Genomic DNA, 17,785 nt, shown 5'->3' on the forward strand with positions numbered 1-17,785 from the left:
CTATTATGCATTTGTCATGGATGCTTTAGTTTAGACTCTACAATTTTATGATTCTATGATTCTGGTCTGTCATTTTCACTATTACTGTGCACACTTTGCCTCAGTATATGTCTATTTGTACCCATTGCTTCACTGGAGAAGTCAGGGAATTTCCAATTTTCAAAGGACAGCTGAGTTTCACTTCTCGTATTGTTTCAGAAAGTAAAAATTAGGTAGGTTTGCCTTCGAACGTGAACTAAGTCAGATTTCTCCCCCATCTCTACATGGCTGCGATCCTTTATTATATGCCTGCTGGATGCAAGTGTATTTCTGCAGCCAGACCAAAGCCAGGATCATAAGCCAGCAGTCCACAGACAAACATAATGTCTGCTGCTTATTTGTTTAGCCAGAATCACACTTCCCTCCCAGAGGAAACCTATGGTGTGAAATGGTTCTAAGTAGTAATATTTTCACTTCCAGACTCTCAGACAAATCTTGGATAAAAGCATGTGCTGAACGCTTGGGGAGAAACCATTATCACCCCTACCTTCTTTTTTTAATGCTTGCTTCTCATCACAGACATTGAAGGGCAAGGGGGTACACACACAGACTCCACATTTTCCTCTCGTTCTCTCTCTCTCTCTCTCTCTCTCTCTCTCTCTGTTTTCCAGTCGCTTCAGAATCAGTCTGCTGCGCTCATCCCATACCCTCCAAGATTGCTCCCATGAAAACAGGGACATCTTATTCAATAATGATAACAATAATAATTTTATTATTTATACCCTGCCCATCTGACTGGGTTGCCCCAGCCACTCTTGGCGACTTCCAACATATATAAAAACATGATAAAACATTAAACATTTTAAAATAACTTCTCTATAAAGGGCTGCCTTCAGATGGCTCAGAGGTCAGATAACTCCATACCCTCCAACATTTCTCCGATGAAAATAGGGACGTCCTAAGGAAAAGCAGGACATTCCGGGACCAAATCAGAAACAGGGGTGACTTCTGTTATACTGGGACTGTCCCTGAAAAATAAGGACACTTGGAGGGTCTGTCATCTGCCTCTTTCAATATCTCTTCCTTCCCTCTGTTTCTGATCTCCGCCACTTGCCAGACAGGTGTTTAAGCCGCCCACTGGGAAAGTGTAATTCAAAGGTGGGGGGAAGTGATTGCCCAGCAGAAATGGGCAAGCTTGGAAATGATTCTTTTTTAAAAAATGGCTCACATTTTGTCCAAGCTTGCAGTATTTGCCTCGTAGGAGATGGGGAAACCTGTCGATTTCAGCTTCTTGTACTTTCTCATTCTCCTACTCCTGAATTCACTCCTCCATATTTCCACATCAGCTTCCAGATTGTTCAAAACCAAACAAGCCCCCATGAGAATTTAGCAGCCTTTTTCTCCTAATATACACATTCTTGCATGCAGTTTTGCTTATCGTAATGTATTTTTGTATATTATTTTCAATTGCATAAGCATTCTTACACACACCCTCTTTGTACGCATTGCTTGTCTGGAGAATTCTGAGAAATGCGAATTTTGAAACTTTGCAGTGCTCCAGTTCGAACACTGTTTCAGAAAGTGCAAATTATGCAGATACGCCTTTAACTGAGAGCGGATTTAAATTTATTCCCCTCTTCCAGTGTTGAGGTGGGGAGTGTGAGCCCCCCAGTGCCCTTCTGATCCCAGGAGAAAGAGCTGCACAGCAACTCTACCTTGGGGCAATCTCACTTTAATGGCCTGCATGAGTAACAAAGATTTTATATTTTCTCTCCTTCTCTTTTTCCAGCCAACCTGCAAAAGAGGTCATGTACAAACAACTTGTTCAAAACTAGGCTGCTCCCCCGTTAACTTGAGCACCGAATTAATTCAGACTGCTAAAGGCCGGCACTTTCTCAGCTAAGGGCACCCCTCTGTCCTTTGCTGGCTCCCGCTGTGTCAAACAACCACTGCTGTGATCCCTAACATCCAAACACAGCCAGAGGTGTCCTAATATGCTTGGATTGAACAAGGATTTAGAATGCGGGCTAATCCCAGCACTATTTCACACAGCCCAAAATGCCTCTAAGCCAGAGGCGAATGATGGGTTACAAAAGAGATCTGTGAACAGGGCGGCGAAGGTCTTTGACTAGTACAGCTCCATGGGGTGCTGAAAATGGGGATTGTTAACTCTGCTCCAACAGGCACCATCTGGCAAGTTTTTAGCAATCGGTGAAGAACTTCTAGACTAATTTTGGGTGAGTTCAAAGCAAATGAGGAGGGTGAAACTTGCTCTACTTTTCTGAAACTTTGAAGTGTGGTGCATTTTGAGGGCAGGAGCTAAAACCTATCGGTGCTTTCTCTGGACTAGTGGCCAAGATTTTGTCTTCCTCAGAATTCCCTGGAATGACTCACCATCTTCAGTCCCTAGTGTAGTATCATAGGCAGCAGGATGCTATTGGTGTCCATTAAGATCCCTTCCGCCTTTTTTTTTTTTTTTTAAATGAAGGTGTTTCTTTCAGCTTTTCTGTTGCTTAAGGGACTGTCGCTTTTGGTGTAAAGGGTGTTGTGTATTCAGTAGCCTGTGTTTGACTGAGCTTGAGTCTGGACTAAGGATTCTGAGCCCCTGTGTTCTGAATTGATACATGACAATCACAGAACATTTCAGGATTTGGGCCTCTGCCATTGGCCCTTAAACTCTGAGTCATGATTCGCAGCTTGGAAGTTTAGATAGCCAATCACGTTGGGAGTGGGAGTGGCCCAGGCCTTCAGAAATGTATATAAGCAGCTGCTTTGCCCCTGTTATCCAGTTATGTAAAGGTTCTTGCTGTTATCACTGTGTCTTGCCTCCTGGGAACCCACCTACATTTCAAGGGGTGTGTGTGAGTGTTGCCTGCTTCCTTTGTTTATAGGAAACCTATTCTTCTCGGAGAGCTATGGTTCCCAGAGTTCTCTGGAAAGGGGTGTTGACTATTCAACCATTCTGAAAATTGTAGCTCTCTGGGCAGAATAGAGGTTATCCAGCAACTCTCAGCCCCCTTAACAAACTACACTTCCCAGGATACTTTGGGGGAAGCCATGGCTATTTTAAGGGTTATGACACTGCTTCAAAATGGGCAGTGCAGATAACTTGCCTTCTAAGGGGTGTAGTCGCATTGAACTTTAGCTGAATCGGGGCCATTGTCTCTGATCGCAGACATTGCCACTTCTGCAGTTTATTGATTCATTTATTTTTTTCAAGCCCAGCATTTTGCTGTATGTCCAAGGCAATTTACTAAAACAATTAAATTAGTTCATCCTCAGTAATTTCTTATTGTGAGCCGGAGTGCTCTTTGGAATGTCAATGGCTCACAGATTGCGTTTCTACATGGTTAGCATGTGAAGCACACAGCAAGACAGGGTGGGGATGGGGCGGAGGGGAGATGAGAGAAAAGAACGACCTTTCTAGCTAGAACTTGGTGGTACTGGAGGTCTGAAACACGATGCATTAAATTCCCTGTGAAATTCAGCACAGTTTTAAGAGCTACTCTAGAACAGTGGCTTGCAATATAATCTTTTGTGCCCCCCCCCTACTCAGTTCAATGGGATCTACTGCCAAGTAGGTGTGTAGATGTGTGTTCTGTTTTGTTTTTAATCATAGAATTGTAGAGTTGGAAGGGACCACATCTGGTCCAACCCACTACAAAGCAGGAATTTTTCACCCAACGTGGGGCTTGAGCCCACGACCCTGAGATTAACAGTCTCCCGCTCTACCACCTGAGCTATCCCAGAAGAACAAGAGCAGCCTTAAGAGACTGAGCTATGACTCTGGAAGACCCTGGTTCCAATCCTGCCTGCCCTATGCAAGTTACCAGCCCTCTGCAGACAGCTGTTTTGAACCCATAGTGGGGAAATGTAGATCTTGCTGGTTTACCCTGTTCCCCTCCTACAGGCTCTGCCATGTAGGGGTCTTTGTATAGGGGTCTGAACCTACATAGGCTGAACCTTGTGAACGGGGCTTATAAATGGGCTTGGCTTGGGGGATCCTGATCTGCCAAACATTGAAATTTGATTGATCATCTGCACAGGAGTCTTGTCTGTCCGCCTCGGTCCCCCCCCCCAACCCAGCTGCAATGAGGATTATGCAAACAAACAATAATTAAGGCCATAATATTTAAACAGTCATGGCTTCCTCCAATGAATTTTGACAAGTGCCGTTTGTTTAGGGGGTTGAGAGTTGTTAGGAGACCCCCTGCTCCACCCACAGAGCTACAATTTTCAGAGTGGTATAACAGTTAACTCAGCTTTCCACAAAACTCTGGGAATTAGCTCTGTGAGGTGAATAGGGGTCTCTTAACGATTTGCAGAACTGAACTGAATTTCTGCCCCATCCCCAGGGAGAGGAGAAGGATCGCTGCCCTCCACAATCTCCACCCAAGATCATTCTCTGGTTCAGCCAGTTTGCAGATCCCTCCACCGTATGCACTTTGCAAGTCTAATATATATTTGCATCTTTCCCCCTTCTTGGGAGGTTAAGCTGGGACAGCACTTCAAAGCATATGTATCGATTGAGGCCCTTCTCCATAATTTAGGAAAGTCTATCTTGGTTAATGTACCACCACCATGCAACCCGCTGAATTATTCAGCAGCAGCTTAAACTCTGGCAACCGCAGATGGGTCTGGACTTTCCACTGTGATTTCCCAGACATGAGGAAATGGGAGATGGGCATTTCCCTCAAAACTCAGACTCGGCTGTAAGATGATGACGGTTTATTAAATGTCTTCCCTGCTCTTTCTCACAAAGGAGCCCAGGGTGAAAAACAGCAAAGGAATGCAAATAAAAAATAAAATAAAGGCACATTTAAAAGAATATTTTGAAATGGTTGGTACAATTTATGTCAAAAGACAGCACAGCTCACCATAGTAGGGAAGACTGTGAGCAGGTGACCAAGGTTCCTGCTCAGTCTACTTTCCAAGTGATGAAGTGTTTGATGGGTGTCTTTCAGGGCCCTCCTGCTCTCCCTTTTTATTTTTATGGACCAAGTTTCCCTTCAAATAGAGAGCCCCTGATGGTATGGTACCAACGGTGGAAGAATGGCAGATGAAAATGTTAGAATATATGGAACTGGCTGATCTGACCGGGAGGCTTCGCGACCAGGGAGAAAAGTCGGCAGAAGAAGATTGGAAGAGTTTTAAAGCTTATTTGAAGAAATTTAGTATTGTAATCGATTAGTAAGGTATGGATTTTGAAACATAGTAGAAGTTTCAGCTTAGGCAAGGGATTAGAGATAAAGGAGAAGATAAAAATATAGTAGATAATGGTTACCATAATTAAGAATTTGTATAATTATAAGATAAGATAAAAGGATAATGAAATAGAATTGCTAAATAGGATTAGTAGTGAATCGCAGCAGGGAAGATTCGAGGAAGTCACAGCACAATGATTAGGCCTGGTGTTAAGATCAATGAAAAAAAATGTTTTTTCTTTATTTGTATTTTTGTTGTTGTTGTTTTATGTTTTATAAAAAAATAAAAAATTGAAAAAAACAAATAGAGAGCCCTTGTGAATTGTACCATTTTCTGTGAAGCGGGACACATGGGTGACTCTAGGATGAGATAACTGGATTGTAGCAGGAAAGAGCAGACCTCCAAGACTGTGTGATGGGTACCCAGAGGAGGTACATCAATGAAATTCCTTGCCAGTGTCTTGTTTTAGTTCTAAAATCTATATCCCATTTTCAAGCCAAGAAACAGAGGTTCTGACAGAAATGTCCTGCAGAGGCTGGTCAGACCAGGATGAAGGGTGGGAGGAGATCAAGGAGTTAGAGGCTGTTGACCCCAGGAAGGGACCCAGCAGGCTGGGATGGACCACGCTGGGGCCCCATGGGGTACCAGACTTGTCTGGGAAGGACATGGCAGGTGGAGAGTCCGATCCTGGGGAGGTTGATCCACACGGCCCCATCCGAAGCCCCTGCTGTGTCTCCCACTTGGTTGAGCCCTCCTCATTCACCTGCTTCTACTGGCAAAACTCCACCTTCTGCTGGTGAGCCAGCACATGCAGAAGAGATGCTTGGTGACAAGACTAGAGCCAAGTTGGCACTGCCTCTGTAGAGACATGGAGACACCAGCGCGAGTGTGAGCAGAAGGAGTTCTCATCGGCGTACCCAGTCCAAAGATGCAACCCACTTGCCATACTACTTTATTTGTTTGCTTGCTTGAATCATTTATGTCCTACCTCCCCCCCCCTCCAAGCATCTCAAGGTGGCTAATATGGTTGACCCCTTCCTCATTTAATCCCCACAACAACCCTGTGAAGCTGAGAGTCCATGACTGGCCAAAGGTCACCCATTGACCCTCCTGACCAAGTGTTGTTTCAACCCCTGGTCTCCCAGGTCCTATTCCAATACTCTGACCACTAGAGGAAGGCATGTTTGGCAAATCCTCCTCCTGATCAACTTCAGTCTGGAAACATATGTCCCCACTGTGGAAGGATGTGTGGATCCAGAATTGGCCTCCACAGTCATTTAGAGAGACACCATCAAGACCATACTCGTGGAAGACAATCTTACTTGGCTACGAGTGATCACCAAAGAAGAAGAATTCCAATAGTCTAGCCATTATACCACACTGGCTCTCAATAAAACCAGTAAGCATGTCAACTGCTTATTTTGAATCAACTTCTTTGTTTGCTTAGCCATGTCTAATGCCTGGTGCACCACACTGAGTTGAGCTTTTCACATAAAACATCTTCCAATTGGAGTTTTTCACCAGCGGGAACCAGGACATAAATATAAACAGAAGATTTATATGGAATTTGTTTTCAAGTAGCCTGCTGTTACCTGCTGCTGTTGGTTTGCTTTGGAAGTGGTTCTTAGTTTGGATTGCATTTCAGTGCAGGCAGGCAGGCTCACCATCAGCAGAAAGAACTGCCAAGTATGTAAATCCCAACACACTCACTGGTGTCATCGCTGCATCAGGTATTTCCTTATCCCATTCTCAATCGCTGCCACTACTAGAGATCCAGGGGAAATATGTGACATGATAACATCGTGGCAGATCACAGCGGTGTCCACATGTTACATTCAACGAAGGTACAATTTGTGTACACAGGTAGTTGAGCTGCACACTCGTAGCATGCGTGGCAGAGCTGTAGATGTGAAAATGGCCCAGTCACTGCATACACAAATACTGGGCTAGTGTGTCTTATTGGATTGCTCCCCAAGTCTGATGAGGATATATTTAGGAGGACTATCTAATCCACTCTGCAGCATAGAGGAGAAACACCTATCTCTCCTCCTTCCTGTAGAGTTCCCAAGGAACGAGCTCATGTAAGAAGACACACCCTACAATTACGCAGCGTGGGGTTGTGCTACTACAGAGCAGCCGTGCTTCAGCTGGGGGAGGGAATGCTTTTACGTGGCTGCAGTCGTGGCTGTTGGCACAGTGAGCTTCCTTTAAAAAGGTTGTTCCGAAGCTATTATCTGAAAAGTCTGTCCGTCGAGCGATGAATCATCCCTTGCACATATATAAAGGTCATTATAATCATAGGACAAATCGATGCAAAGGTACATAAATTTGCCTTTATCATTCCCGCCTTTGCCTGGGAATATCTGGGTATAAGGCAACATTACCTAAAATGCCAGCCATCCTTCTGCAACCATCATTCACTGAGGTTAAAGCGGGGGGGGGGCGCGGAATATTCCAGCTGTGTGGGCTACAGACTAGTCCTCCAATCTAAGCTAGACCACACATTGGAAGTAAAGGCTCATGTGATGGAATGCAACGATACAGTGGTACCTTGGTTCTCAAACTTAATCCGTTCTGGAAGTCCGTTCCAAAACCAAAGTGTTCCAAAACCAAGGTGCACTTTCCCATAGAAAGTAATGAAAAACGGATTAATCTGGTCCAGACTTTTAAAAACAACCCCTAAGACGGTAATTTAACATGAATTTTATAATAATAATAATAATAATAATAATAATAATAATAATAATAATAATAATAATTTATTATTTATACCCCGCCCATCTGGCCGGGTTCCCCCAGCCACTCTGGGCGGCTTCCAACAAAACAGAAATTCTAAAATACAGAAATCCATCAAATTTTACTATGTAGCGAGACCATTGATCCATAAAATGAAAGCAATAAACAATGTACTGCAGTCACACAATCAATCAATCAGTAGCTGAACCGGGTTCCACACAGTCACAAAAAAGAGAGCCGCAAAAACGATGCCAAATAAATAGCAGAAACAGACAGACCTTAGCGTAACACTCAAAACGGAAGTGTGGCACTCAAATCGGAAGCCTAACACTCAAATTGGAAGCATAACACTAAAACTGGAAGCGTAACACTCAAAACGGAGCATGTTCGGCTTCTGAAAAAAGTTCGCAAACCGGAACACTTACTTCCAGGTTTGCTGTGTTTGGGTTCCAAGTTGTTTGAATACCAAGGCGTTTGACAACAAAGGTACCACTGTATATTAAAGGTCTTTCCATACAGTAGTATGGATTAAGCCAAGCTTTCTTCCAGCCCTGAGTGATGGAGCTCAAATGCGGTTCCCAGACCAGAAGTGATGTTTGCTGTGCAGTTCTAAAAAGCAGAGTGGGACCTCTCACATACTAACCCATTTAAACAAACATCCTTGAGGGTGTTTAGCTCTGCATTTGCTCATGATCATAGTTTATGGACACCGGTTGCCTCTGGCTTTTAAGAGAACAACAAAGTCACTTCCCCTCCACCACCCACCCCACCTTTGAGTTTTGGCCCCGGACGCGTCACTCCCGCTGCGTCCAATCTGGACGCACGGGGGCGTGGCTTGCGTCTTTGAAAAGCAGGCGCGCGGCTGGGGCTCAGCCTCTTTGTTCCTGCCCCCAGCCGCTTAGGATTCTTTCTCCCACCCTCCCTCCCTCTAGGTAGGTCTCTCTTCTGACAGTGCTATGGACTTCGGTTGGTCGCCGTTGAGGGGCCTGGTAGGAATTTTTCCACCTGGCAAATTGGCTCTGGCCTTGTGGTTTTCGCCTACCTCATAGTCACTCGTCACAACTTTGGTTTTGGCGGTTAGGCATTGGATTATCTCAGAAAGGTCTCAGGTGGGGGGGGGGAGGTTGCTGCCATCACCTGCCCCAAAATGCTGAGGGGTACTTCCTTAAGGAGTCCGGGGGCGTGGCCAAGTCCGAAGCCGTGGAAGGTGAGGGCCGAAGGCACGCCCTTTCCGGTGGCCCCAGGGTGAGTTCCTAGTGGATCCGCATCGCAGGACTCACTCAACGGTGGTTAACCCTTCTCAGACTGCCAGCACAACGGGCTGGAGTCGGGTATAGTCGGTTAGATCCAATGCCTAATGCCAATACCTCTCTACAATCCATAATCAATAAAGTTGTGGCCTTTTAATGCCCATTAACCTTAATCACTGTGTCCTGTGTCTTATTCATTCGGGGAAGGTCGGGGTATCGCCACGCAACTCCCAAGTTACTCAACATCCTATACATAATATATGACAGAGCAGTTTGGTGCAAAGAGCAAATGAATAATCCTCTCCGATGAGCTCATTAGCTGTCTCAAGGCATCTCCCCTTGTGTGGCATCAAAAAGGCAATGTCAATAAAGCTCAGCTCCTGTGACATCAAATCATTTCTGCCATCGCCTTGGCTTGCTTCCCTATACTCAGCAATTCTCAGGAGGAAGCCTGCTTTGGTCGGGGTCTATCAGTAAATAGTTCAAATCAAATCCATTATGCAAATCTTATTAAAGCTAAGTTTGTTCAAAGCAATGTATTGGATTATTCATAATCTCAACTGCACTCATTTTTGGGGTGGGGTGGGGTGGGGGGAGGAATAGAGCCCTTTGTAGCCTTTGCAACCAGTTGACAGCAAGCCTATGATCGTTGTTCATAGGAAGCTACCTTATTGTGGGTCAAACTATTTGTCCTTCAAGCCCAGGGGTCAGCAAACATTTTCAGCAGGGGGCCAGTCCACTTCCCCCCAGACCTTGTGGGGGGCCAGACTATATTTTGAAGGGGGGAAATGAACAAATTCCTATGCCCCACAAATAACCCAGAGATGCATTTTAAATAAAAGCACACATTCTACTCATGTAAAAACACGCTGATTTCCAGACCACCTGAGGGCCGAATTTAGAAGGCGATTGGGCTGCATCCAGCCCCCCGGGCCTTAGTTTGCCTACCCATGTTCTAGCCCATGGTGGTGGTGCCTATTGAGACTGCTGGGGCAGGAAGCAGGAAGCCCAATGGTAGACGAAGCCTGAGCTGCCACCACTGCTTCCATCCCATAATTTTTCATCTCTGTCTAACAGCTCTTTGGGATCACAGGCAGGGAAAGGTCATTCCCATCCCCTGTCCTGTCCCCTGCTGCCAGTTGAAGAACTCGAGTTTGAGTTTGAGTTCTTGCCAAAGTCTTTGATGCATCCATCCGAGCAGCACGTGGATAAGGCAAGGGCTGAAGGCACTGCAGGTGAATTACGGGGCTAAGTCTGAGCTGAGATCTTGATCCGACAAGTGACACACACCCTATCGCTTCCTTTTGAAGAGCAGGGCAGGCACAAGACAAAGCACAGCCAATGACAAGCCTCCAAGGCCTGGGAAAGCAAGCTAGAACTCCTGCAAGTGTGTTGGGCAGGCCTTATTCACATCCATGCTGCTGTCTCCAGGCACCTTCCTGGCAGGAGAAAACATTGGTGGCTCCAGTTTAAGAGATGTCCAATAACACAGATGTGGGTGGTGCTGTGGGTTAAACCACAGAGCCTAGGGCTTGCCGATCAGAAGGTTGGCGGTTTGAATCCCCGCGACGGGGTGAGCTCCTGTTGCTCGGTCCCAGCTCCTGCCAACCTAGCAGTTCAAAAGCACGTCAAAGTGCAAGTAGATCAATAGGTACCGCTCCGGAAGGAAGGTAAATGGCGTTTCTGTGTGCTGCTCTGCTTCGCCAGAAGCGGCTTTGTCATGCTGGCCACATGACCTGGAAGCTGTACGCCGGCTCCCTCGGCCGATAATGCGAGATGAGCGCCGCAACCTCAGAGTCGGTCATGACTGGACCTAATGGTCAGGGGTCCCTTTACCTTTAATAACACAGAGGCAACCCCTGCCCTCTGTCAACCTACTTGGACCCACCCTGAGATCCACCTCCTGACTCCCTGAAACACTGCCCCCCCCTCCAGCTCACACATTTCCTGATTTCACCTCTATCATCCTGCTAGGACCCTCTCCCTGATCTCCTCCTACTGCTCCTCGGGATCTGACTGCCTTCTCCACATGGGCATAGTTAGAGGGACAGGGGGCAACTGCTCTGCCTGAGTCAAGTAAATGAACAAAATACTCAACTAAAAGTAGAACTAATCAGAATATTTGAAATAAAAATGCTTGCTGAGGTCACTTGGATGATGTTGTGTCGCATTCTAGCAGCGTAACTGGCAATCTGGCAGAGCGATAGGCATGGCTTCCACAAACTGACCAATCACCATAAATCCTGGCTATGCCCCATACCCATCCATGACAATCCCATGCGGCTCATGACATCATCAGCTAATCGGAGATGACACAAAAAGAACCCAGAATCTTCTGCATGCAAAACAAATCAATTGAATCCATGCTGTTCTGTTTTGGTTGCAATGGTTTTACTAGGTTTTCCCCCGCCCCCATAATCACAACTTTTAAGCTTGCTTTTAGAACTATTTGATTATAATGTTGTAACCCCCGCCCCCAGGACCTTGTGGCAAAAAGTGGGTAAGAAATCTTATGGATAAATACATGTTCTACCGGTACTACTGAGCTACTGTCCCTGTTGCATAGTGAGATGATGAGGCAATGCCTTGATTGGTTGATTGGCACCCAATAAGGCCACGACTGGGGGCGGGATTCAGACTCCGACATCTGTCGTCCACGTTGGATTCAGACACAGACTCTGTCATTTTAGGTCTCGATAATAAATCAAAACTAATTCCTTACATAGAAAACGTGTTAAGGACTAGCAGAGGAGATAATAGCCTGTGTTAAAAGAAGACCAGCTGTGCCTAGTTACATATTCTCCAAGCTACTACAATAGGAAGGGAATTTGTGGGAAACTGCTGTGTTGCAGCTGTTAGGGCTGGAGGTTTTCTCAGTACTTTAAAAAGGACAAAGTATGTCCTGTCCATTTGCTACCGATAATAAGGTTCTCAACATGTCCCGTCCCCCCACCTACTCAATTTTCTCCTCACATCAATCATCGGCCACCTACTCAGAGAGTTTCATGGATGAGGGAGGATTTGCATCCGAGTCTCCCGAATCAGACCACTGCACCACACTGATTCACTTTTTAACACTTTGCATTTGAATGCTCTGGATTTGTAGGGAGCTGATAGCAGTGGCATAGCGTGGGTTGCTGGTGCCCGGGGCTAGCTGGCCAGTGTGGCCCTTGGCAGGCAAACCCCTCCAACACCCAATGAGAGGAGTGCCAGGCCGGGCAGCGCTGGGGTTGCCCCTTGCCCACCTCCCTCCATGCATGCCCAGACTGCTCTGCCACCTTTGCAGGGATGCGACAGGGATCCTTGTGAAAGTTGGTGCCTGGGGAGGGGCACCTGACTGCACCCTCCTCAGAATTTTGCACCCAGGGCCATGCCCCCCCCAATTGCCCCACGCTGCGCCACTGGCCACATGGGAATTTGGAAGGGCAGAGCATAAATGTCCAAATGCAAATTCACATCTGGGAGACCCCAAGCGATCGTTTCTTCCACGTCCCCTCCACCCGCACATTATGAATCCATCAGTTAATTAATACCTCGCTTAACTGCCGAAGCAGCTTCCAGATTGTGCATGCACACAGACCCGCTTCCCGGTTGTACTTACAACATCTATAAGCTGTGCGATGGACAACCCAAAGCGCACAATAACTACGTCTGAAATATTGGCCACCGGCCGGGACCACTTGTTGTACCCAGAGAAGAGTTTCTTCAGGAGGCGCTCCTCTGCGTGGGCTCGAGTTTCGATGTGGCTGAATGCTGTGAAGAGAGCAGAAGATTTGTGTGCACATGTACCTAAATCATTCATTCAAAAATGGGATAAGAGATATTTACAGAATAATAACAGCGGTACAATATCTATGGCAGCGTTTGAATGACCCGTGTCTAAACGAACTGTTAAGAAACAAGCAAAATGGTACCATAGAATCATAGAGTTGGAAGAGACCGCAAGGGCCATCCAGTCCAACCCCCTGCCAAGCAGGAAACACCATCAAAGCATTCTTGACATATGCCTGTCAAGCCTCTGCTTAAAGACCTCCAATTGTTACCAATTGTTGTAAGAAAGTATTAGAAAATACAGAAAGATTAAGGTAATAATGATAAGTACAATCATCACCAGAAAGGTTATATGCATCGGGAAATGATAGGAAGTCTATTCTATGTTAGTAAAAAGATAGGGAAAAATAGATTGCATAAATTTAATTTAATTTATGGTATGTAAACATATGTAAGATTATTAGTACATGATTGTTTTCCTCTTGGTATATTGTGTATGTTACCTATGAATTTCAATAAAATATTTAAAATGTGTGTGGGGAGGAATGTGTATCTAAAATTATAAAATGAATAAGAGTAAGCATAGGTTTCTCTAAACAACCAGTACTTTGTGCATGCTCAGCCGACCCTTCTGCCCTGGAGCTCAGTGCGATATACAGACCTTATTAGGCTCACAACAACCCTGGGAGGGGCAAGGTGAGAATAGCAGCCGCCCCCACCCTCTTGTCTGCTACGGCCTGCTGGTCTTGTATGAAGGCCTGTGAAACTCTTGGCTAGCTCACAGGTGTAGCTAAATGTGTGAATGGGCTCCACTGAAAAGCACTACATGGGAATTCTCTCTGTATCGTGGCAGCTCTGTTCACTTAAACGTCTTGATGTTGCAGATGCCATGGGATGAATGGATATGGTACAGAGTTTGGGATGTGTTGGAGAATGCCTTCTTCACAAATGTCAATACCAATGGACCTGATCCACAGCAAATGTGGATCCTTCGAATTTCACGTCTCTGGGTTTTGCCCTGCATTTTCAGCTCAATAGAATACTGAGAATACTCAATAGAAAAATGCATGTTTTAGAATAAGATGCATGGCTTTGAGAGCAAATACATTCAGAAATGCATATTTTGTGAGAAATAGCACATGAATATGAATTTGTGTGTGTTTCTTTTTAAAAAATCACCACATGAATGCATGTGAAATTGATGTAGATCAGAAAAAGGCTCATCCAACAATCCCTATGCAGAAGTTATTTATCTGAGGAAGTCTCTAGGAGAGTTCATTCACCCAGGCAAACCAATGCTTGATCATGTATGCTCACCACTCATTGACTGTATCATCAAGTATTGACTTGCATGTGTGAACCTGTCTTTCAATGGAGGGCACCGGAGGGCTGTGCACCAAATTATGCCAATGGCTGAATTGGGTCGATTTTGGGGATCTGGGCATCATTCGAGTCAGACCGAGACAGTCCCAGGTTACTGCAGGTTGGGTCTCATGACCCAGAGTGATATGGGGCTGTCGGGGGGGGGGATGAGGCAGGCAGGAGGAAAATGGTGGAAGGGCTGAGAGTAGAATGGACCTACTTCACCAAGTATGTCTTCTTGGGAAAACATTGGAGTGGGGAGGTGGAAGACTTTGGGTGCCGGGTGCGGGCTTTCAGGTTTGGATATGGGGTGTGGACTTTCTTGCCTGACCTGTCCTCCCAATGCCCTTACCCAAGAAGCAGTGCCGCACAGGATAGCATCCTCCCTATAGCAGCTGATAATTGGAGGATTCCACCTTGCAGGGTGCTGGGTGCTGCGCCTTCCCAAGGGAAGGTGCTCACAAAGGATCAGCACCACACAAAAATGGACAGCTCCACCTACCAGCTGGTAAGCAGAGGGTTCCATCATGTGGGGTGCACGCTGCTTCTCCTTCATGAGGGGCCTCCCTGCAGGGAACTTAGTTACAAATGATCAGCACCCCACAGAACTGAACCCTCCTGTTCTTGGTCTAGAGAGGGGGGAAGAGATGCAGCACTGCCCCTCCTTTTCCCCCACTCTACTTGTTATGTTAATAATAATAATAATAATAATAATAATAATAATTTATTATTTATACCCCGCCCATCTGGCTGGGTTTCCCCAGCCACTCTGGGCGGCTTCCAACGGAAATATTAGAATACACCAATTTCTTAAAGATTAAAAGCTTCCCTAAACAGGGCTGCCTTCAGATGTCCTCCAAAAGTCTGGTACAGTAGTTGTTTTTCTCTTTGACATCTGGTGGGAGGGCATTCCACAGGGCGGGTGCCACTACCGAGAAGGCCCTCTGCCTGGTTCCCTGTAACTTGGCTTCTCGCAGTGAGGGAACCGCCAGAAGGCCCTCGGCGCTGGACCTCAGTGTCCGGGCAGAACGATGGAGGTGGAGATGCTCCTTCAGGTATACTGGACCGAGGTCGTTTAGGGCTTTAAATGTTTAATTTGGGTTCCACCTCCGAATTGATCTGGGACTGGATATGGGGTAAAGTGGGTGAACCCCAGGTTGGGTTGCCCAGATCAGGACCACGGGGATGATCTGGGGAGAGGGCTTGTTCACAGCCCTAGGGTTTAGGGCAGAGTCCAGTCACATGCCTCAAAAAAGACAACACACTTATCCGAGTGCTTCTGGTTATACAGTACACGGTGATTCAAGCGTTCACAAATAGTACGTGGTACAGCTCTTCCCATGAAGAGCTCCAGAGTGGAGGAAGGTTTGAATGCTCTGCCACGACAAAAGCATTTCCTGCATGAGGAAAGCTAGCAGGTCAACGGGGTGGAGGAGCTATGCTGAAACCCTTTTTCCTGACCTGCTCGCTCTCCACAGGCAGGGAATGTTTCCCTGTACGGCAGCTTCAAAGGTGGGATCCCACATCTGAGCCAGCAATCAGAAAGGGCTATGATCCAACACCAGAAACAAAATCATTTTAACTGCCAGGTGCCATCCCATGGCCAACACAGGCAGGCAAACAGCCGCCTACAGCACTCTGGACAGATCCAGGGACTAATAGATGCCACACATGCCAAAAGCAAGTTTGAGAACTGGTGAATAATTCAAACAGCTTGCGAGTAGTCACAGAATCATAGAATTGTAGAGTTGGAAGGGACCTTGAGGATCATCTAGTCCAACCCCCTGCAATGCAGGAATATGCGGCTGTCCCATACAGGGATCGAACCTGCAACCTTGGCATCATCAGCACCACGCTCTCACCTGCTGAGCTATAAGTACTGAAGGCAAACATGTCTAGATTCACCTCCCTTCTACAAATACACACATACAACGTTTGTTTCGTGTTTTATGTTCTGTACCCTTTCCTGGTATCTGTCTCGATGCAGGGTGAGTTATAACTATTTTTTAATAAATGGAATAAATTTTAGCTGAAAGCCAGTTGTGAATCATAACATCCTTGACTATTAAAGTCTTTCAAGGAAGTGGTAAGTTGAAGTTGTGACCCAGGTATGTGCCGGGTTTGTTGATCCTGAACAAAATTACTACGAAGCAAGCCCCATTGAACTCTCTGGAACATTTGCAATTTGTATTGTTCTGGCTGTTGCAAACAACTAAGAAATAGTGGGAGGAGAAGTGGAGGAAAGGGAGGGACAGAGACCAGCAGGGTGTGTGTGTGTGTGTTGCCTTTTGTTCCAGTGTGTCCAGGAAAGCTTCCTTTAGTCTATCAGATGGGAAAGTAGATGTTTTGTTTTACATGTAAGTAAACATTTTTAAGAGTGGGCTGTAAAAAAAAAGCTCCCAGGATTGACGTGGATTTTCTTTACGACCATAAAGAATTCCTTTTCTCCCAGTTTCAGTTCCCCATTGGTAAAATAGTCCAGCTAGCCTACCTTGCAAGGTTGTTTTTCTTTGTTTGCTTTGGTGGGGACAAATACACGCAAGCGAGCATTTTGCAAATGTAAACATGCCTCCTAAATGATAAAAATCCCAAGGAAAATTAACCAATATAGGATAGGGGGCAGCGACAAGATTTCCAAGAATTCCTTTGATTTGGCCACCCTCCCCCAGTTCTTCTCCCCAAGCAGTTATATCTGAATCAGCTAATCAGCTTTCTTGGGTGAGATTTACAGTAAGTTAAGGCCACGGCCCTCACTGGCTTGAAAAGTTTAAGGTTGCTGCAGAACCATTAAGGGAACTCTCTGAGGTGCATCTTGCTTTGTTTTGGGAAGCAAGTAAACAAATTAATAGAGTCCAGCTTGGCTCAGAAACTGCCAAGAAAAAAAATGCTTTTGCAATCTTTACAGCCACCATAAAGAGAGCTGGACCATAAGGAAGGCTGATCGCCGAAGAATTGATGCTTTTATATAAGGAGAAGAGACATGTGCTGACAAGTATACAGGATATCGGAAAATTCTTGAGGAAGTACGAAAAATTTTTGGGAGAGTTGGACCCAGAACTGGCTGTTCTAGCAGAAGTAACAGCGGAAGAGGAAGAAGACCCAAGACCACAAAGAAGGAGGAGAAAGAGAAGAGAGGAAGAAGAAGAAAAGGCAGAGGAAGAAGACCAAGATCAAGAGTCAGAGAGAGAGGAAGAAGAAGAAGAAGATAAGGATTTAAATAAAGAACCCGACCAAGTTTAGCAAAATAATTTTCTGCTCTTCCTGATAGTAGGAAGTAAAATGGCATTGAAGATACATTCCTGGAACGTGAATGGCTTGAATAATAAGATTAAAAGGAATAAAATTGATCATGTTTTGAAGAAGAAGAATTTGGATATAATTTGTCTTCAGGAAACACATGTGGCAAAAAAACATAGTTATATTCTTAAAAATAAAAGGTTGGGTAAAGAGTTTATAAGTTCGATGGAAAAGAAAAAGAGAGG

General features: G+C 45.6%; 1 protein-coding gene across 1 annotated transcript in view; it reads right to left on the reverse strand.

The window, feature by feature from the left end:
- CHRNA4 (cholinergic receptor nicotinic alpha 4 subunit) overlaps nucleotides 1-17,785 on the reverse strand; it is a 67,705-nt gene that overhangs the window by 41,861 nt on the left and 8,059 nt on the right. Inside the window, exon 2 of the mRNA XM_035122596.3 lies at nucleotides 12,772-12,923. Coding sequence (XP_034978487.2) covers nucleotides 12,772-12,923 — 152 coding nt within the window. The remainder of the gene's footprint in view (nucleotides 1-12,771; nucleotides 12,924-17,785) is intronic.

The sequence above is a fragment of the Zootoca vivipara genome, chromosome 7, assembly GCF_965207765.1.
Source record: "Zootoca vivipara chromosome 7, rZooViv2.hap1.1, whole genome shotgun sequence".
NCBI lineage: Eukaryota > Metazoa > Chordata > Lepidosauria > Squamata > Lacertidae > Zootoca > Zootoca vivipara.